Raw genomic sequence first — 21,997 nt, 5'->3', positions numbered from 1 at the left:
AACAGTCTTTCTGCTTGCCCAAAATAATCTGGATCTGAGAATGTTCTGGGCCTAGAGGCATAAGAATCTCTACTAGTCCCAGGTTGACTTGAGTCCCCTCTTGAAGGCCTCTACTTCCCAGGGAGAGGTTGGAATGGGAGTATTTCATATGCTCTTTCAATATATCTTCACCGGGGCTGGAAAACCACAAAGAAAGCAGGTCTGATATTCTTGCTACCACCACTATATGCCTGTATTTGAGAAGAAGGTGAAGGAGAAAGTTCATTTGGTTGAAAATGGGTGTACATTTGGTGAACTGGAGTCTCGTGCATCTTGCCTCCAGCACTGCCAAAGAGGCTCATGCTTTTGACCCCTTGATCCTTCCTCTCCCTGACATGCATTTTTGCGTGCTGGACAAAGACTTTGGAAGAGTTGGTGCCGAAGACACACTTGGGACACTGCAATCTGGCCTCCCTCCCTTCGTCAGAAAACTCAAGTTTCTGTATTTCCTCGATGATCTTTTCCCTGGACTCTTGGTGAAGTCTGCTGTGCTGCTCCAGAGACATTGAGTCCCTGAAGGTCCAGCCACACTCATTACAAGAGAAGTGACACGTGACAGGAACAACATCTTCTTGTGCCTGGTCAGAAACTTGGTTGTGTTGAAGCATGTGCTCCAAGAGATGGTCCTTCTTCTTGAAGTAGATGCTGCATTCAATGCATGTATATACAGAAGCATCTTCCTCCTGCACTAGATCTTCTTTATCCCGTTTTCCCAACAGCATGTCGCACATGTAAGGCCTCATCTCTGTATCATAGTTGCTGCAAGAAGTGACTTCCAGAGAGGACGGTGGGATTTGCTCCACCAAATCATCGGCATTTACCAGTCCAGGAACATTTCACTCCAGTTAGGTCAGCACTGGTCTGGATATTTGGTTTCTGCAACATCCAGTCAGCAGTGCTTTGAGAGCCCTATCTCATTCAAATGAGGTTCCAGTCCAAGTGCGTTCTGTGGGAGAGGCCGCTCTCTAGAGTGACTGTTTTCTTTAGAGAAGGATTCAATGATTTCCTTAACACAGGAAGAGTTATTGGGGAGGATCTGATCTCACTATTTGCCCTCTCATAGAGATACCCATTCCTATGTCTACCGATTTGCTCTTTTCTTTAGAAGTGGGGCTTAACCTTTCAATAGGTTCAGGGACCCACTCGAACCGCTGGATGCTCTGCTACTCTTCTCTACAAGCTCTGGGCGGAACGCTTTATGGGTCCTCGGTTCCACTTTAAAATACTTCTCCTCTCTACAAGCCGCTTGTACCCTGCTATTTGCTGTATACGTTCCGGTGATGCTCCGAGAGCAAAACCTCAGGATCACTCTCTGCAAGATCAGCACTCAGTTTCACTGTATTTGCAATCCTGGAGTCCTACGGCGAATGGCATCTCCCTTGGGCATGGAATGCCTGCCACTTGGAACTCCCTGCAGCCATATGTCCTTTGGGAAATACGATCTTCTTGGGAGCTCCCATCTTTGGCCATCAGAGTTAAGCATTCCCAGGACGGACTGCTGGAAGCGTTCAGACTCTGTATGTCAGCCATACCTTGGAACCTGTGGGACAACAGAGAGATTATTGCTACACAGTTCCACGTTCTCTTTATCCTTGAAGCTACAAAAATATGGCCAAGAAGGGAAAAATTAGATTCTTACCGTTGTAATTTTCTTTCCTTTAGTTATAGAAGATGAATCCATTAACGATGGGTTGTATCCGCCTACAGCAGGTGGAGATAGAGAACACTGAAAAACCACAGTGACCCTTGACGGCTACCCCATCTGCCTTCAGTATTCAAAGTTTCCAAAGCAGAGTGAATAAGAAAGGTAACATCACACTAAACTTTCCTCACAGCGAACAAATGCCCCAGAACCGGAGCAAGACCACACAAAGGAGGGACGAATTCAACCTCCTGCAATAGAACAGCATGTAGAAAACTGTAAGAACTGTTCATCAACTCCTCCTGATGAGATACAATATCTGCATGAAAGAACTGAACAAAAACACAAGTCAGACAGGGAGGGATCATGGATTCATCTGCTGTGACTAAAGGAAAGAAAAATTACCAAGGTAAGAACCTAATTTTCCCTTCCTTGTCATCAACAGCAGATGAATCCATTAACTGATGGGATGTACAAAAGCACTCCCTACGTAGTGCCTGCGCTCCAAAATGTGCGTCCTGCTTCGCTGCCACATCCAGCCTGTAATGCCGTACAAACGAGAGCTGCACGACAGATCTCTTGAAGAGAAAGGACACCTGTTTTTAGCCCACGAGGAGGAAATCACTCTCGTGGAAAGCGAATGCTACATACCTGTAGAAGGTATTCTCCGAGGACAGCAGGCTGATTGTTCTCACTGATGGGTTGACGTCCTCGGCAGCCCCCTCCATCGGAAAGTTTACTAGCAAAGGCCTTTGCTAGTCCTCGCGCGCCCATGCGCGGTGCGCATGGGCGCGCAGCCGTCTTCCCGCCCGAAACCGGCTCGAGCATGGCCAGTCCAGTATGTAGCAAGACAATACACTTCAAGGGAAGACTCAACTCCAAAGGGGAGGCGGGCGGGTTTGTGAGAACATCAGCCTGCTGTCCTCGGAGAATACCTTCTACAGGTATGTAGCATTCGCTTTCTCCGAGGACAAGCAGGCTGCTTGTTCTCACTGATGGGGTATCCCTAGCCCCCAGGCTCACTCAAAACAACAACCATGGTCAATTGGGCCTCGCAACGGCGAGGACATTAATGAGATTGACCTAAAAAATTTACCAACTACTGAGAGTGCAGCCTGGAACAGACAAACAGGGCCCTCGGGGGATGGAGTTGGATCCTAAAGCCCAAACAGGTTCTGAAGAACTGACTGCCCCGAACCGACTGTCGCGTCGGGTATCCTGCTGCAGGCAGTAATGAGATGTGAATGTGTGGACAGATGACCACGTCGCAGCTTTGCAAATTTCTTCAATGGAGGCTGACTTCAAGTGGGCTACCGACGCAGCCATGGCTCTGACATTATGAACCGTGACATGACCCTCAAGAGCCAGCCCCGCCTGGGCGTAAGTGAAGGAAATGCAATCTGCTAGCCAATTGGATATGGTGCGTTTCCCTACAGCCACTCCCCTCCTATTGGGGTCAAAAGAAATAAACAATTGGGCGGACTGTCTGGTGGGCTGTGTCCGCTCCAAGTAGAAGGCCAATGCTCTCTTGCAGTCCAATGTGTGCAGCTGACGTTCAGCAGGGCAGGAATGAGGACGGGGAAAAAATGTTGGCAAGACAATTGACTGGTTCAGATGGAACTCCGACACAACCTTTGGCAGGAACTTAGGGTGAGTGCGGAGGACTACTCTGTTATCATGAAATTTGGTGTACGGGGCCTGGGCTACCAGGGCCTGAAGCTCACTGACTCTACGAGCTGAAGTAACTGCCACCAAGAAAATGACCTTCCAGGTCAAGTACTTCAGATGGCAGGAATTCAGTGGCTCAAAAGGAGGTTTCATCAGCTGGGTGAGAACGACATTGAGATCCCATGACACTGTAGGAGGCTTGACAGGGGGCTTTGACAAAAGCAAACCTCTCATGAAGCGAACAACTAAAGGCTGTCCTGAGATCGGCTTACCTTCCACACGGTAATGGTATGCACTGATTGCACTAAGGTGAACCCTTACAGAGTTGGTCTTGAGACCAGACTCAGACAAGTGCAGAAGGTATTCAAGCAGGGTCTGTGTAGGACAAGAGCGAGGATCTAGGGCCTTGCTGTCACACCAGACGGCAAACCTCCTCCAATGGAAGAAGTAACTTCTCTTAGTGGAGTCTTTCCTGGAAGCAAGCAAGATGCGGGAGACACCCTCTGACAGACCCAAAGAGGCAAAGTCTACGCCCTCAACATCCAGGCCGTGAGAGCCAGAGACTGGAGGTTGGGATGCAGAAGCGCCCCCTCGTCCTGTGTGATGAGGGTCGGAAAACACCCCAATCTCCACGGTTCTTCGGAGGATAACTCCAGAAGAAGGGGGAACCAGATCTGACGCGGCCAAAAAGGAGCAATCAGAATCATGGTGCCTCGGTCTTGCTTGACTTTCAACAAAGTCCTCCCCACCAGAGGGATGGGAGGATAAGCATACAGCAGGCCCTCCCCCCCCAATCCAGGAGGAAGGCATCCGATGCCAGTCTGCCGGGGGCCTGAAGCCTGGAACAGAACTGAGGGACTTTGTGGTTCACTCGAGATGCGAAGAGATCCACCAAGGGGGTGCCCCATGCTTGGAAGATCTGGCGCACCACTCTGGAGTTGAGCGACCACTCGTGAGGTTGCATAATCCGGCTCAGTCTGTCGGCCAGACTGTTGTTTACGCCTGCCAGATATGTGGCTTGGAGCACCATGCCGAGACGGCGAGCCCAGAGCCACATGCTGACGGCTTCCTGACACAGGGGGCGAGATCCGGTGCCCCCCTGCTTGTTGACATAGTACATGGCAACCTGGTTGTCTGTCTGAATTTGGATAATTTGGTGGGACAGCCGATCTCTGAAAGCCTTCAAAGCGTTCCAGATCGCTCGCAACTCCAGAAGATTGATCTGTAAATCGCGTTCTTGGAGGGACCAACTTCCTTGGGTGCGAAGCCCATCGACATGAGCTCCCCATCCCAGGAGAGACGCATCCGTGGTCAGCACTTTTTGTGGCTGAGGAATTTGGAAGGGACGTCCCAGAGTCAAATTGGAGCAAATCGTCCACCAATACAGGGATTTGAGAAAACTCGTGGACAGGTGGATCACGTCCTCTAGACCCCCAGCGGCCTGATACCACTGGGAGGCTAGGGTCCATTGAGCAGATCTCATGTGAAGGCGGGCCATGGGAGTCACATGAACTGTGGAGGCCATGTGGCCCAGCAATCTCAACATCTGCCGAGCTGTGATCTGCTGGGACGCACGCACCCGCGAGACGAGGGACAACAAGTTGTTGGCTCTCGCCTCTGGGAGATAGGCGCGAGCCGTCCGAGAATCCAGCAGGGCTCCTATGAATTCGAGTTTCTGCACTGGGAGAAGATGGGACTTTGGGTAATTTATCACAAACCCCAGTAGCTCCAGGAGGCGAATAGTCATCTGCATGGACTGCAGGGCTCCTGCCTCGGATGTGTTCTTCACCAGCCAATCGTCGAGATATGGGAACACGTGCACCCCCAGCCTGCGAGTTGCCCGCTGCTACCACAGCTAGGCACTTTGTGAACACCCTGGGCGCAGAGGCGAGCCCAAAGGGTAGCACACAGTACTGGAAGTGGCGTGTGCCCACTGAAATCGCAGATACTGTCTGTGAGCTGGCAGTATCGGGATGGTGTGTAGGCATCCTTCAAGTCCAGAGAGCATAGCCAATCGTTTTGCTGAATCATGGGGAGAAGGGTGCCCAGGGAAAGCATCCTGAACTTTTCTTTTAACGAGATATTTGTTCAGGGCCCTTAGGTCTAGGATGGGACGCATCCCCCTGTTTTCTTTTCCACAAGGAAGTACCTGAATAGAATCCCAGCCCTTCTTGCCCGGATGGCACGGGCTCGACCGCATTGGCGCTGAGAAGGGCGGAGAGTTCCTCTGCAAGTACCTGCTTGTGCTGGAAGCTGTAAGACTGAGCTCCCGGGGACAATTTGGAGGTTTGGAGGCCAAATGAGGGTGTATCCTTGCCGGACTATTGCAGAACCCACTGGTCGGAGGTTATGAGAGGCCACCTTTGGTGAAAAGCTTTCAACCTCCCCTCGACCGGCAGGTCGCCCGGCACTGACACTTGGATGTCGGCTATGCTCTGCTGGAGCCAGTCAAAAGCTCGCCCCTTGCTTTTGCTGGGGAGCCGCGGGGCCTTGCTGAGGGCGCACGCTGCTGACGAAGCGAGCGCGCTGGGGCTTAGCCTGGGCCGCAGGCTGTCGGGAAGGAGGATTGTACCTACGCTTACCAGAAGCATAGGGACCAGTCTTCCTTCCCCCGAAAAATCTTCTACCTGTAGAGGTAGAGGCTGAAGGCTGCCGGCGGGAGAACTTGTCGAATGCGGTGACCCGCTGGTGGAGAGACTCTACCACCTGCTCGAACTTTTTCTCCAAAAATGTTATCCGCACGGCAAGGCGAGTCCGCAATCCGCTGCTGGAGTCTATTCTCCAGGTCGGCGGCACGCAGTCATGAGAGCCTGCGCATCACCACACCTTGAGCAGCGGCCCTGGACGCAACATCAAAAGTGTCATAAACTCCTCTGGCCAGGAATTTTCTGCACGCCTTCAGCTGCCTGACCACCTCCTGAAAAGGCTTGGCTTGCTCAGGGGGAAGAGCATCAACCAAGCCCGCCAACTGCCGCACATTGTTCCGCATGTGTATGCTCGTGTAGAGCTGGTAAGACTGAATTTTGGCCACGAGCATAGAAGAATGGGTAGGCCTTCCTCCCAAAGGAGTCTAAGGTTCTAGGGTCTTTGCCCGGGGGCGCCGAAGCATGCTCCCTAGAACTCTTAGCCTTCTTTAGGGCCAGATCCACAACTCCAGAGTCATGAGGCAACTGAGTGCGCATCAGCTCTGGGTCCCCATGGATCCGGTACTGGGACTCAATCTTCTTGGGAATGTGGGGATTACTTAGTGGCTTGGTCCAGTTCGCAAGCAATGTCTTTTTCAGGACATGGTGCAAGGGAACAGTGGACGCTTCCTTAGGTGGAGAAGGATAGTCCAGGAGCTCAAACATTTCAGCCCTGGGCTCGTCCTCCACAACCACCGGGAAGGGGATGGCCGTAGACATCTCCCGGACAAAGGAAGCAAAAGACAGACTCTCGGGAGGAGAAAGCTGTCTCTCAGGAGAGGGAGTGGGATCAGAAGGAAGACCCTCAGACTCCTCGTCAGAGAAATATCTGGGGTCCTCCTCTTCCACCCACGAGGCCTCACCCTCGGTGTCAGACACAAGTTCACGAACCTGTGTCTGCAACCTCGCCCTGCTCGACTCGGTGGAACCCCGTCCACGGTGGGGGCGTCGAGAGGTAGACTCCCTCGCCCGCATCGGCGAAGCTCCCTCCGCCGACGTAGTCGGGGAGCCTTCCTGGGAGGTGGCCGCGGTCGGCACCGCAAGCGGTACAGACGTCGGGGACCTCAACCTGGGCGATGGGCCAGCCGGCGCCACGCTCGACGGTACCGGAGGCGCAAGCACCGCCGGTACCGGAGGGGTAGGGCGCAACAGCTCATCCCAGAATCTCTGGGAGAACGGCCCGGAGGCTCTCGTTTAGAGCGGCTGCCAGAGAAAAGGCTGAGGAGGTCGATGCAGGCGTCGACGTCAGAACCTGTTCCGGGCGAGGAGGCTGTTCCGGGCTGTCCAGAGTGGAGCGCATCGACACCTCCTGAACAGAGGGTGAGCGGTCCTCTCGGTGCCGATGCCTGCTGGGGTGCCGAATCCCTCGGCGACCCAGAGCTCTCGGTGCCGACATGGGGAGGAGACCGGTGTCGATGCTTCCTTCGATTTCTTCCGAAGCATGTCACCGGAGCTCCCCGGCACCGACGAGGAGGACGTAGAATCCATCCGTCCGCTTCCTCGGGGCCGAGGACCGAAGAGGGTCGATCCCGGGGGGCTGTACCGCAGGAGCCCTCAGGTAGGAGGAGACCCACCCGAAGGCTCACCGCCACCAGCAGGGGAATGGACAGCCCTCACCTGCACTCCTGACGATGCACCTCCGTCCGACGACATCAGCAGACGAAGTCTCGGTACCACCGACGTTGATGCAGTCGCCCGATGCCTCGGCGCCGATGCAGAGGTCCGATGCCTCGATGCAGTCGATGGAAGCGGCAGCCAAGGAAGATGGTCCGGACGCTGACGACGTCGATGCACTCGATGCCTCCGGTGCCGATGCCGACGAAGAGCCCGAGAACAAAACGTTCCACTGGCTAATCTCGCTACTGAGTCCGCCTTTGTAACAGGGGAACACAGACTGCAGTTCTGAGGGCGGTGCTGGGCCCCTAAGACACTGAGACACGCAGAGTGCCCTATCAGTGAGCGAGATTACCCGGGCGCACTGGGTGCACTTCTTGAAGCCGCTGGAAGGGCTTCGATGTCATGGGCGGAAAAATCCCGCCGGCGAATCAAAAGCCGAAATGGCGAAAATTGAAGCACCAAAATTTAGAGGGAGAAAAATCTCGACCGAGGCCAAAAGAGGCCTACCCCGACAACGAAAGAAAAACTTATGGGGCAAAAACTGAGAAATCCGGGAAGGGCAGAAAACCCGAAAGGGTCTTCCGGAACACTACCGGAGCGCTTCCCGAACTTTTTCCAAGGAAAAACAGCAAAAAACACGTCGAAAAGGACGCGCGAGGTCGACTCTCTGGGGCACGAACGGCGTAACACAACCGTACCGAGCGCGGACGAAAGAAGACTGCCGGCTCGAGCCGGTGTTCGGGCGGGAAGACGGCCGCGCATGCGCAGTGCGCATGGGCGCGCGAGGACTAGCAAAGGCCTTTGCTAGTAACTTTCCGATGGAGGGGGCTGCCGAGGACGTCAACCCATCAGTGAGAACAAGCAGCCTGCTTGTCCTCGGAGAATGCGCTTTAAACGCTTCAGGGGGAACCCGCCCTGAAAGCAGATACGCAGAAAAGATGACTTCTCTGAGCCAACGGGCTAAAGGGCCTTAGACGCCGGGCACCTGCGTCAATGACCTGTCAACAAGACAAAAAGATGATCAGAAATCCTGAAGTCATTTGACATCTATAAATACTGCAACAGAGCCCTGCGGACATCCAAAGATGTAATTGCCCAAAGGAATCCGGAAAGTCCTCCCTAGAAAAGGAAGGTAGAAAAATGGGCTGGTAGATGAAACGCTGAAACCACCTTAGCCATAAAGGAAGGCACTGTACGTACCGTCACCCCAACTCTGAGAACTGCAGAAAAGGGTCCCGACCGGAAAGCACCTGAAGCTCAGATACGCGTATAGCCGATGTAATGGCCACCAAAAAGACTATCTTGAAAATCACATCCTTCTCAGATGCTCGCTTAAGCGGCCTCAAAGGCGAACGCTGGAGAGCCTTCAACACCAGCCCCAGGTTCCAGGCCGGACAAGGCAACCCGCACGGGATGGGCGGAGCCGAAGCAACCCTCTGAGAAATCGGGCAATGTCCGGATGAGCAGCAAGGACAAGCCAGAGACTTTCCCTCGGTAGCATGCCAACACTGCCACTTGCACCCGAAGGGAATTGTAAGCCATCCTGCAAAAAGTCCAGGACCAGTGAGACCGTAGCCCACGCGGGTGTGACCTCTTTCTGGGCACACCACTCCTCAAACTTACGCCATATCCGAGCAAAGGCTGCAGAAGTAGACCGCTTGCGGGCCTACAAGAGAGTGGAGATGACCTTGTTAGAGTAGCCCTTCTCTCTCAATTGCGCCCTCTCAAGAGCAGGCTGTAAGACCAAATCGGCAGGGATCCTCCATAGTCACCGGGCCTGAACCAACAGGTTCGGAACCTGAGGGAAAGGAAGTGGAGCCTCCACTAGCATCCGGCGGAGATCCGCATACCACAGCCGCCTTGGCCAATCTGGAGTGATGAGAATCACCAATCCTCGGTGTAGTTGAATCCGCAGGAGGACTCGCCCTATCAAGGGCCAAGGAGGGAACACATATAGGAGGCCCGAGGGCCAGGGTTCAGCCAGTGCAACCAACCCCGGCGAGCGAGGATCTCTCCGTCTGCTGAAAAAGCGAGGGACTTTGGTGTTTGCACTTGGACGCCATTAGATCCATTACGGGAGTCCCCCATTTGGCACAAATCTGAAGAAACACTCTGCCAGTCCCATTCCGACGGGTTCGATTTGATGCCTGCTGAGAAAATTGGCTACACATTGCTCTGACCTGCTATGTGAGCTGCTGACAGAAGCTGCAGGTGGAGCTCGGCCCAGTGGCAAATCTGAGCGGCCTCTGCGGCCAGGGTCCTGCACTGAGTTCCGCCCTGATGATTGATGTAGGCCACCACTGTCGTGTTGTCTGACAGAACCCGGACAGGAAGCCTCTTCAGAGTCTTGTGGAAGGCCAAAAGAGCCTAGAATAAATCGCTCTCATTTCCAAGCGATTGATGGACCCACCGCTTCCACAGGTGCCCACTGACCCTGAGCATAGCTTCCCTGGCAATGCACTCCCCAGCCCAAAAGGCTGGCATCCGTTATCACCAGGCACCAAGAAGGAAGCGCGAGCAGCATTCTCGTCGCAGCATCCTATCAGAGAGCCACCAATCCATACTGTGCCGGCCGCAGGGAGCCACATGAGTCTGCGTTGATATTCCTGGGAAAATCGGAGACCATTAATGGAGCAGGGCAATCTGCAGTGGCCTCATATGCGCTCTCGCCCCAGGGAACCACCTCCAAGGTGGCCGTCATTGACCCCAACAGCTGGACAAAGTCCCAAGCTCGAGGGCGAGGCATCCGCAGGAGCAGACGGACCTAATTCTGAAGCTTGCACCTCCTGTGATCGGGGAGAACGACAAACCCTGAGGCCATGTCAAACCAGTCGACAGACTGAGAGGGGGGTCAGGTGACTTATGGGTATATTGACCACCCAGCCCAGAATCTGCACTCTGGCTGTGGCAAGACGACTTGTCTGCCGAATCCACTCTGATGAACCAGTCGTCGAGATAAGGGTGAACTCTGATACCCTGTCGCCTGAGAAAGGCAGCTACCACCACCATTACCTTGGAAAAGGTACAGGGAGCTGTGGCTAGGCCGAAAGGCAAGGCCCGAAACCGCAAACCGGAGGAACCGCTGGTGCCAAATAGGAATGTGCAAGTAAGCTTCCTTGAGGTCCAGAGACGTAAGAAATTCTCCTGGCTGAACCACCGCAATGACGGAGTGCAGGGTTTGCATGCGGAAGTGTCTCACTCTAAGGCCTCATTTGCTTGTCTTAAGCCGAGGATCGGTCTGAAAGACCGCCCCTTGAGGGACCACAAAATAAATGGAGTAGCGACTGCAGCCGCGTTCAGCGGGAAGAACCGGGATCACCGCTCGAGGTGCAGCAAGACTTGCAAAGTCTCCTCTACCGCTGCCCGTTTGACAGCAGTGCCGCATCAGGACTCCAAAAACACGTCTCTCACCAGGGCACCGAATTCCAATCAGTAACCTTCTCTGATCAGGTCCAGGACCCACTAATCTGAAGCAATCTTATTTATTTATTTATTTATTTATTGCATTTGTATCCCACATTTTCCCACCTTTTTGCGGGCTCAGTGTGGCTTACAATAGGATATGAATAATAGAAATACATTTGTTACAATTTGGTTATGGATTACATTGTGCAAAGGTATAAGAGACATTCAAATATCAGATTTGGAATATGACAATGGGATATCAACATAGAAGTAATTGGAAGGGGGCAATGGGAAGCTAAAGGGTAGTGTTAGACAAAGACATATGGTGTCCATAGTTCCGTGGATAGGTGCGTGATAGATTGGGGTGCGGGATGAGGGATCAAAGTGGATGTAAAATGCATTGATGAATAGTGAGTGTGGACTCTATGTGAGTTGGCTCTTTCCGTAAGTTTGTTCAAACAGGTGAGTCTTTAGTAGTTTACGGAAGGAAGCTTGATCGTCAATCCTTCTCAGGTTACGCGGTGGTAGTGTATTCCATGCCTGCGTGCTCTTGTGGGAAAAGGTTGACGCGTGCAACGTCTTGTATTTCATGCCTTTGCAAGTGGGGAAGTGGAGGTTTAGGTGTGTTCGGGATGATCTTTTAGCGTTTCTGGGTGGTAGGTCTATTAGATCAGACATGTACGCTGGGGCTTCGCCGTAGATGATCTTATGGACTAGTGTACAAACTTTAAAAGTAACGCGTTCCTTAAGTGGAAGCCAATGTAATTTTTCTCGTAGTGGTTGTACCCTTTCATATCTTGGTTTTCCGAAGATGAGCCTGGCTGCTGTATTTTGGGCTGTTTGAAGTTTCCTCAGTATTTGCTCTTTGCAGCCCGCGTATAGTGAGTTGCAGTAGTCCAGGTGGCTGAGGACGAGGGATTGCACTAGGCTGCGGAAGACGTATCTTGGGAAGAATGGTCTTATTCTTTTCAATTTCCACATGCAGTAGAACATCTTCTTGGTTGTGTTGTTTGCATGGGTGTCGAGTGTTAAGTGGCGGTCGATGGTGACTCCAAGGATTTTTAGCGTTTCTGAGACTGGAAGGTTTAGGGTTGGTGTGTTTATTGCGTTGAATTTATTTGTGTTATGTTGGGAGGTGAGTATCAGGCATTGGGTTTTTTCTGCATTTAGTTTCAGGCGGAATGCATCTGCCCATGATTGATTTCGTTGGAGATTTCTTTGGTATCTTGTTTGAATGGGATATATATTGTCACATCGTCGGCGTATATGTATGGGTTGAGGTTGTGGTTTGATAGGAGTTTGGCTAAAGGGATCATCATTAGGTTGAATATAGTTGGTGATAGAGGCGATCCTTGTGGGACTCCACATTCAGGTGTCCATGCTTTGGACATGGTTGAATTTGATGTGACTTGATACGAGCGCATGGTTAAGAACCCCTTGAACCAGTTCAGGACATTTCCTCCTATGCCAAAGTATTCAAGTATGTGTAGTAGGATTCCATGATCAACCATGTCGAAGGCGCTTGACATGTCGAATTGTAAGAGGAGTATATTGTTACCAGTTGCAATTATTTGTTTGAATTTGGTCATGAGAGTGACTAATACTGTTTCTGTGCTGTGATTCGAACGGAATCCTGATTGGGCATCATGGAGTATTGAATGTTTGTCTAGATAGTTTGTGAGCTGTTTAGTTACCATACCTTCAGTTATCTTGGTTATTAGTGGTATGGATGCTATTGGCCTGTAGTTGGTTATTTCGCTCGTGTTTTTTCTTTGTATCTTTAGGAATTGGGGTGAGTAAGATTTTTCCTTTTTCCTTTGGGAAGAGTCCATTTTGTAGCATGTGATTTATATGGTTTGTTAGGTCTAGTATGAATTGTTGAGGAGCAGATTTCATGAGGCTATTTGGGCATATGTCTAGTTTGCAGTTGGATTTGGCATATCTTTTGAGAGTTATCGAGATGAGGTCTTCTGACAGTAGTTCAAATTCGGTCCAGGTTCTGTCTGCTGGGTGTGTTCCTTCTTCTGGATCTAGACAGTCTAGAAGAGTGGTGTATTCTGTAGGGCTGGCGGGTATTTTGTGTCGTAGTAGTATAATTTTCTCCTTGAAGTATGTCGCAAGGTTGTCAACACTTGGTGTATCTTTGCCGTTGGTTGTAACTGGTGTGGTGTCTAACAGTTTGTTCACGAGGTTGAAGAGTTTATGTGTGTCTTTGTAGTTTGGTCCTATTAGTGTTTTGTAGTGTAGTCTTTTTGTTTGTTTTATGGTATATTTGTATTTTCTTCGGAGTAGTTTCCAGTCGTTTCGTGTTTGTTCGTCTCTTTTTTTGTTCCAAGCTCGTTCTAGTCTCCTGACTTGTGTTTTTAGTTTTTTCAGCTCTTCGGTGAACCATGGATTTGCATTTTTCCTGTGTGATGTTCTTGTTTGGACTGGGGCAATTTTGTCTAATGTTCTTGTGCTTATATCGTCCCATTCTTGGAGGAATTGGGTGGTGTCTGCGTTTGTAGTCCATTCGTTCTGGTAGATCTGTTGCCAGAATGTTGTGGGGTCTATTTTTCCTCTCGTGGTGTAGGTTGTTCGTTTATGTTTGGTGTTTGTGTTTAGTTGTGTTTTTCGCCAGTAAAGAGTGACATTTGCTTTATGGTGGTCTGACCATAATGTGGGTGTCCATGTTACGTTAGCGAGTATGATAGATGAGTCCGGTTCGAATCTATTCGTTATGATATCTAGTGTGTGTCCTTTTTCGTGAGTTGGTTGTATGTTAGGTGTTTGCAGATCCCAGAGTTTTAGGAATTCTTTGAATTCTCGTGTATTTGGTAAGGTGTCAACTTCTAGGTGTAAGTTGATGTCGCCTAGTATGAGGATGTTTGAGGCTGATACGCAGGTATTCGAGATGAAATCCACGAGTTGTGTTTGGGCGTCTTGCCATTTTCCTGGTGGTCTGTAGAATAGGATTGTGCTGAGGTGTCCTGTTAGGCTTGGATGGTTGATTCTAGTCGATGCAATTTCAAGTTGTGGTGAGGTGGATTCGCCTGTGATTGTGATGGTGAATTCAGGTTTGTATATAATAGCTATTCCGCCTCCTCTTTTTTTTCCATTTCTTGTCCAGTGCGTGATTTTGTATTCTGGTGGGCACGTTTGTAAGATGGTAGGGTCTGTGGGACTATGGAACCAGGTTTCTGTGATGAATAGGAGGTCCAATTTGTCTGTGATGATCCAATCTAGTATGTCTACTGCGTTGCGTACTGCTGATCTTGCATTGATGTATCCTAGTTGGATTGAGTGATGTGGTTCCAGGGTGGGGTGTGACGTGTTTATTTTTATTAGTTGTCTGCTTCTTCTGTAGTTGGATTTGTTGTTGTCATTGTTTTCCTCATTTTGTCGGTGGTGTTTATGTCCGGAGGTTATTGCGATTGGTTGGTTGTTGAGTCTTTGATTTGGTAGGTTGTTTAAAGGTTGTGCATAGGATTGGTGAGATGTAAGCGGGTTGTTGTGGTTGTTGTTTTGGGCGTGCATTGTGTGTATGTGAGTGTTATGCGGTTTGTGAGTAGTAGGGTTGTTGTTGACTAGGCTGTGGGTTGTGAGTGCGTGTAGGAGTATAGTGAGACACTGGATAGTTAGGAGTGCACTGCTGGTGTTCATGTCTATGTACTAGGCGTTGTGGCAAATATGTATCAGGTGTATTTTTAGTGAGTCAAGTTTACAATTGTATTCGAGCTTGGCTACAATTCAAGTGAGGTACAGAGGTTTACAGTTGCATTCGAGCTTGGCTACAATTCAAGTGAGGTACAAAGGTATACAATTGCATTTGTGCTTGGCTACAATTTAAGCGAGTTAAAGTTTACAATTGCATTTAAGCTTGGCTACAATTCAAGCGAGGTAGTGCTGGCAATTGCTATTAGTTTAGCAACAATTAATTTAAAGCTGGTAGCAGTTCCGTACTAGGCAGGTTAGGTGGTGTTTGTATTTGTATTTACGCTTGGCAAGCTTGGCCACAATTTAATTTAATTTGAAGCTTGGCAACAGTTTATTGCAGGCCAGCTTGCACTTACTACTTGATAACAGTTCATTAGTAGGCAAACGGAGCAGAGCAAAGCAAATAAAGCAAATCAAGCGAGCATTTTTAAGTAATGCTAAGGCAGTGCATGCATGTTGCTTTCACTTTAAGGTGTGCAGAGCAAAGCAGATGTAGCGAGGGTTTTTTAAATCATGCGAAATCACTCCTCGAGAAAGAGGGAAAGACATCCTCCTACTGCAGGAATAGAGGAGTGGACCGGCGTCCCATCATTGTGGAGGACGCCTCTGAACTCCTGGCCGCAACCCGGCCGCTGCGGAACGTTTGTCCAAACGAAAGGCGTTCCTCTGCTGAAAACGGGCACATTGAGAAAACCCAGCAGAGTGCAAGGCCGATACCTGCGAGCTTCACGGAAGCGAGGTCTGGAAGAGGAGGGAAACACAGGACCCTTGGAATAAGGCCTCGGCCTATCCTCAGGTAACTGCTGGGGCTTTCCAAAAATAGTACGACTAGGGGGCATGCGAAACTACAGTGTAGTACATTTAAAACAAATAGGAGAAAAATTTTCTTTAACGCATAATTAAACTCAAATTCGTTGCCGGAGAGCATGGTGAAGGTGGTTAGCTTGGCAGAGTTTAAAATGGTTTGGACAGTTTCCTAAAGGACAAGTCCATAGACCGCTACTAAATGGACTTGGAAAAAATCCACAATTTCGAGAATAACGTGTATAGAATGTTTGTGCGTTTGGGAAGCTTGCCAGGTGCCCTTGACCTGGATTGGCCGCTGTCGAGGACAGGATGCTGGGCTCGTTGGGCATTTGGTCTTCTCCCAGTATGGCATTACTTATGTATGAGGCCTCACCTTCAGCAGGATCATCAATCGAGAGGGCCTGCAAGGCGTCAGCAATGAGAGCTGGCAGCTCGTGGCGGTGGAAAATACGAAGTGCACTGGGATCATCCAAATCCAGTGGCAAACAGGCACCCTCCTCTGGATCATCTGTCCCTGAGGGCCTGCCAGATCCCTCAGACTCCCCATAGCCCGACCACCCGGGGGGGGGGGGGGGGGGGGAGATATATGCGCCACTTTCAGATGGGGAATTTACCAGTCTATGTTTAGCATGCTTCCAACGCTCGGGGGAGGAAATAGCATCTGAAGCCATCCCCGGGGCATCAACACACGGAGGGAACCCAGGATGCAACGCAGTGTCAGACACCTGCGGCAGAGCTCTTTTCAGCATGAAGGCCTTATGCATCAGTAGCACAAACTCAGGGAGAAAAACTCACCCTGGCCCTCCATCCCCGAATTAGGTGAAACGTAGGTTGAAGTTCCTCTGGCAGCCTTGAACGAGGCATCCCCCCTGCACTCAGACTCCTCCGCCGTCGCGGGGGTCGAGGCATACGGTGCTTCCAAAATGGCGCCCGCTGCCAGCTCCATCGAGAGGGAAGAATCATCGCTCGCCATGCTCGTACTAGCTCAAGCATCTAAGGAGCACGTACTGCAAAGCCCTGCTGCTGACCTGCGCTTACCACAGCGGGAGCAGCGAATAAACTCCTTCAGCAGCCATCGCCCGACTGGACGGAAATATAGCAATATAATGGCAGCTTCGCGCCAAAACTTACCCCGTTCGGAATGCTGTCCGCAGGAACCTCCCCGAAGGAGCTGGGCACCACTCTCACCTCAGAAGACCGAGTCAACGAGCTCCGGTCAAGCTGCACTGAACCTGAATCTCTGGAGAAAGCCTCAGAACAGCCACGCAGTAAAAGCACGCTTTTTTTTTTTTAGCGCTGTTAGGAAAGTTGGAGGCAGGCAGCAACAAAGGGACTCCGGTAGGAGGGGAATCGGTAAGGCAGGGAAGGGCGAACCTATATGCCTTTAAAGTGGGCATCACCAGCCACAACACCCCTGCTCAACTGGCAAAGCACAGGAGCCACCCCAGGCAGAAATCCAGGAGCTGATCAAGCTACGTCCACACCTGCTGAGAGATAGAGAATTACTGAAGACAGGTGGGGCTAGCCGTCCAAGGGTCACTGTGGTTCTTCAGTGTTCTCTATCTCCACCTGCTGGTAGGCGGATACAACCTATCAGTTAATGGATTCATCTGCTGTTGATGACAAGGAATTATTAATTAGACAAAAGATTTATTCCATATCACATCTGAATATATAAACATTGACCCTTTTTTTTTTTGTTTTCTCTTTTGACTTTACCATTTTTCTCCTCCTGCATCTTCTGGATGTAAACATACATAATTAAATCAAAAAGCCAAATCCCAATCCAACTCATTCCATTAATTGCTACTAGTGTGGTATCACAGGTTATGTGTAAAACTGCAATAGATAATTTTCATCTCCTCACCACTGGCACAACCCTTCCTGGCTCTGCAGAGCTTTACATGTTCAATGCACAGGTATTGTGCTGGCTTTAACAGAAGGCTGTGGAACATTATGGCCACATTCATGCTAGTCCCACATCATTCCAATAGTGTGAGACTAAATTGCCAATTGAGGAGAAACATGTCAACTCCTCTCCACTCAGCAAGATGCTCTGAGATAAGATACTCCTAGGAAAGCAACTCTCCCCTCCTCCCCCACCTCACCCCAGCACTTCATTGTTCTAGCCCATCTGCACCCTACCTCACACCCAGGGCACTATCTATAGGAAGAGAAGCCATGGCGCTAGAGGCCTCCAGTAGAAGTTGCATGATGGGATAGGATGAAACAAAACCAAGATATCCGATTCCTACAATTCTTCCAGACACATGTAATAACTTGCAGCACAATGCACAAAATCCATTCCCAACCCCCAAACATGACAATTAGCTCAAGCCCCTGCATCCACATATATCCTTACATATTCCAAGTTGACTAATCATTGGATACACCCCATCCACCAGAAAACTAGCTAGGCAATTTATAGTATTCCTTCCCTTATAACCTGGCCTCTTCCCCAGTTTGAACTCTACTGCACTGGCAGCACTCCTTCAACTGAGGCATGGACCACAGCTCTGTGCAGAGCGTGTCAAAAATGCACACTGGGTTCTTACAGGAAAGGGATGGCCAACACTAATATCCTGGCGGACATTAAGGCTAAGGCTAGAATTAGGTACAACAAAAAAAGGTTTCTCACACACCATTTCAGGGAGGTGAGGGAAGAGACAGGTTACTTTAGACAGCCAGTGTGCCAGGTGAGGGAGATGGATTTATGTCTATTACCCTGTCAAAGCAAGCACTTACCAGAGTTCCCTCCTGGAGGGTTTCGTCAGGATGGCACCACTCATGGAAGGATTCTGCTCATCTGCAACAGAGACACAGAAACTGTCAAGTTTGTGGCAAAATGAGGTTAGCCAAGTGCACAAAGGAAGTGGTCTGCATAGGAGGTGTAATACGTTCACTCCTCTCCCATCAGCTGTGTTTTCCCAGGTAACCTTTACCTCAGCTGCAATGCTCTATAATGCTCGCTCTAGCGCTATGCCTGTTCATTGCTAAGGGGTACCTAAGCTGCAAGGCCAGGGAAATCTCAGCACATGATTCAGCGCCAAAATATCTCACAAGGCAGCAGTAGAACCACCAGTCAAGAGGCAGGTGATTCTACATTTGACAGATTTTTAAAACATTTTTACTGTATAACTTTTTATTGATTACAAAACAGCCAGGAAAAAAAAAAAAACACTCCAGCAACACAAAGGATTAACATAATCAATTTAAAACTATAAAGGACAGTCAAATTACTCCTCTCACCCACTCCCTTCCCCAAACATTCCCTGCCACATAGACTATCAAACAGCTGGAAGTCTGGACTCATGACATTAAAAAAAAAAAAAAAAAAAAAATTAATTCTGGTCATGTCCACAAACAGATTAATAAAGCAGCAGCTATCGGAACTAAACAAGAACAATATTTGCCAGTTTCATCATACCAAGCCTCCAAGCATTTCATTGACAGTCTAACAGGGTGGGGATGGGTAGGAGGTATGCATACCTCATACCTCCTACCCATCCCCACCCTGTTAGACTGTCAATGAAATGCTTGGATGTTTTACTTATATATACTGTCATCTACCACATTTGCTTATTTCCGATCTGACGAAGGACAACCTTCGAAAGCTAATCAATAAATTTAAGTTATGTCCAATAAAAAAGGTATCATCTTATTTTCTTTTCCATGTTTTATTTTGTTTGATTTCTATTGATTACCTTTAAAAGTGGACTAACACAGCTACCACACCTCTCTATCACAAAAAGCTAAATTATAACAGACCCACCCACCCAAAACACTCAAAGGACTTATAAGATATACGACATATTCATTGCAGTCATGCACATCAATAAACTGCCCCAGATCACACAGGGTTCTAAATACCCATACTGATTTAAGACCCTGCTCCTTTCCATAGAAGTCAGGGAATTACAAAAAGGTTCTAATCAACCATTAAAATCTCCACTAGAAATGTGGGTGTTGCACTTAAGGTTTCAAATTTTTTAAGTTTGCAAAATTATATTGAATAGAAGCACTATGCCTAGTTCTGCACAAAAACCAAGACAGGGGATTTGCCTCTGTGTTAGTACTGCTAGATTTCTCAGCACATTTTGATACTGTGGATCATGATATCATGCTAGCACGACTGGCAGAAACAGGCATCAATGTAACAGTACTTGCTTGGTTCGGATCCTATCAGACAGGCAACACTATGTTTGGCAGCACCTCATCCCCACCATGGGCGCTAACCTGTTGGGTACTACAATGCCATCACCTATCCTGTTCAATATCTACCTCAAGCCACTAGCCAAGCTGATTTTGGTCAATGGACACTCTGTTCTACATCAAAGCATATAATGTGCAGCTACTCATACCCATAACTTATGTAAATCTCTGAAGACCTCTCTCTTCAACAAGGCATACCACAATGATCAATAACTGAAACTGTAACACATCACCACTCTACCTTATAGTCTGAATGTTTTCTTACTATATCTGTTTGCTTAATTCAATTATGTCATCCATGTTCTCTATGTAACACCAATTGTATCTTTTACTCTGGAATGAGCCTGCAAATAGGTGGGAAAATGTGGGATACAAATGCAACAAATAAATAAATATTGAACTGACTTACATACAGCCCTGAATAAATTGATTACCTGTCTTACATCAATTCAAGAATGGGCTAAGCCCAACAAACTTTGCCTGAACTTGAAGCCAGTACCTCAGCCCCATCCTACCTTGCTCACCAAAATGTTCGTGAACAGATATAACCATGGCAGATCAACAGCATTATTCTTCTCCTATTCCCAGTCTTTTTGGCTGTGTCAAGAGAAAGGGGCTCCAAAAGGCCCTCATGTATAAAATTTGGAAAACTGAATCCAAGAACGAATCCAAAAATAAATCTGTAAAAAAAAAAAAAAAAAAAAGGGCACAGGCAGGTGGCACCTTTCACACCGAGGAATGATCTTCAAGCGTCAACTTCAACAAATGCAAGAGCAAGTCTGCTAACAGAAGACCAGCATTCTTCAGAGAGAAAGTCCAGGCGTGAAAAGATGATGTATTTAGTTATCTATATTAAAGGTGAACGTGAAAGCAAGAGAACAACGTTGGGAAAATAGCAGTAGGATTTAACAACCTAGAAAAATGAGATTGAGGTTTCATGCCAAAGTGACTCTAATAGGAATGATTAAACACAAAACATTCCAAAGGCCTCAGAATGCTGAGTCAACTTCACAATGACTGCCTTGCCATTGTCAAGGCTAATGTTAACTAAGGTCAAAGTTTATCCATAAGAAATTATTATTCAAAGTCAATGTGACTCCAGGACTAGACTTCCTGTGTCAGTACAACAAACTCCATCTCGAATCTGCTTTTAACTTCCATTCACTGTTTTAATCACTCCCATCATAAGGAATACGTAATTCCCTTATTTGTCTTGTTTGTCCATCGTCCATCTTGATTAGATTGTAAGCTCTGTTGAACATCGTCCATCTTGATTAGATTGTAAGCTCTGTTGAACAGAGATCGTCTCTTACATATTCAGTGTACAACGCTGCCTATGTCTAGTAGTGCTATAGAAATGATTAGTAGAAAACTCCAACACTAGCTGGCTTCATAGGCATAAAAAGAACCTCCATGGTAGATGTTGCCTCAGAACAGTTAGCAAAAAGTCATCTGCAGAGGGTGCAGCAACATTTATGGAAGATTTTGTTTCTGAGCTAACTTATAACAAGAGCTTGCGATTTGCAAAATCATCTTGTTAAAAGGGACAATGATTTTATATCCGTTTATTGTCCCCCAAATGCTCATTTTAACTCGTCACAGTTCGAGTGGTTGATAACAGAATCATTCAAGTTTTTACAGTTTATTCACAATTTGATATACCACCATTTGGAAGTTCCAGCATAGCAGTATACAATATTTCAAATATCTAAAATACACAATAGAAAAGAAAATACAAGTTCATCTATGTTTTCATGTCCTTATCTCCATCATCCTTCACCACTGTTTTGCCAACAATCAAGTCCTAGATATCTCACAATAAATCCATCTTCTTCCATTATCCCTCAGAACAGGTGTATAAAAAAAAAATAACAACAATATAGAGTTGGGACTTGGTAGTCCTTTCATTTCCTTTGATCTACAGGGACAAAAAGCTCCTACACTTGAAATATGGCAACGCAACACTGTGCCCCTAAAGCTGCAGCTCCCATTACAACTATTGCCTCTGTCCAGACTGAATGCTTGGTCCAAGGCAAGATTCTGGTTTCATGTGATAAATGTATGCATATTGAAACCCTCATGAAAGAAGTACAAGAACCAAGAGAGGAGGTGGCAAAACTAAGAAGCATCTGTGACTACCGGAAATTCATCCCAGAGATGCATGTTGAAACATTAGGGATCTCCAGCAAAGGGAGAGAAGATCTTGTGCAGAAAGAGGACAGCTGGA

At 48.4% G+C, this 21,997-nt stretch overlaps 2 protein-coding genes across 2 annotated transcripts in view; both read right to left on the bottom strand.

The window, feature by feature from the left end:
* On the bottom strand, nt 1-802 carry LOC115466127 (protein Wiz-like). The gene has a single exon (XM_030197175.1). It carries the CDS (start codon nt 780-782, stop codon nt 168-170), a length of 615 nt encoding a protein of 204 aa, XP_030053035.1. The 5' UTR covers nt 783-802; the 3' UTR covers nt 1-167.
* Nucleotides 803-1,342: 540 nt separating this feature from the next.
* Nucleotides 1,343-21,997, bottom strand: part of LOC115466126 — a 74,754-nt gene continuing 54,099 nt past the window's right edge. The window contains exons 3-4 of the mRNA XM_030197174.1: nt 18,304-18,364; nt 1,343-1,579 (exon numbers count right to left, since the gene is read on the bottom strand). Coding sequence (XP_030053034.1) covers nt 1,360-1,579; nt 18,304-18,364 — 281 coding nt within the window. The 3' untranslated portion in view covers nt 1,343-1,359. The remainder of the gene's footprint in view (nt 1,580-18,303; nt 18,365-21,997) is intronic.

Source organism: Microcaecilia unicolor, chromosome 3 (assembly GCF_901765095.1).
Source record: "Microcaecilia unicolor chromosome 3, aMicUni1.1, whole genome shotgun sequence".
Lineage (NCBI taxonomy): Eukaryota > Metazoa > Chordata > Amphibia > Gymnophiona > Siphonopidae > Microcaecilia > Microcaecilia unicolor.
The sequence above is the reverse complement of the archived record's forward strand: the minus strand, read 5'-3'. Positions and strand labels throughout refer to the sequence as shown.

Excerpts from the sequence above, each read along its gene's own strand:
- LOC115466127 (XM_030197175.1), bottom strand. The coding sequence starts at position 782 with ATGAGGCCTTACATGTGCGACATGCTGTTGGGAAAACGGGATAAAGAA.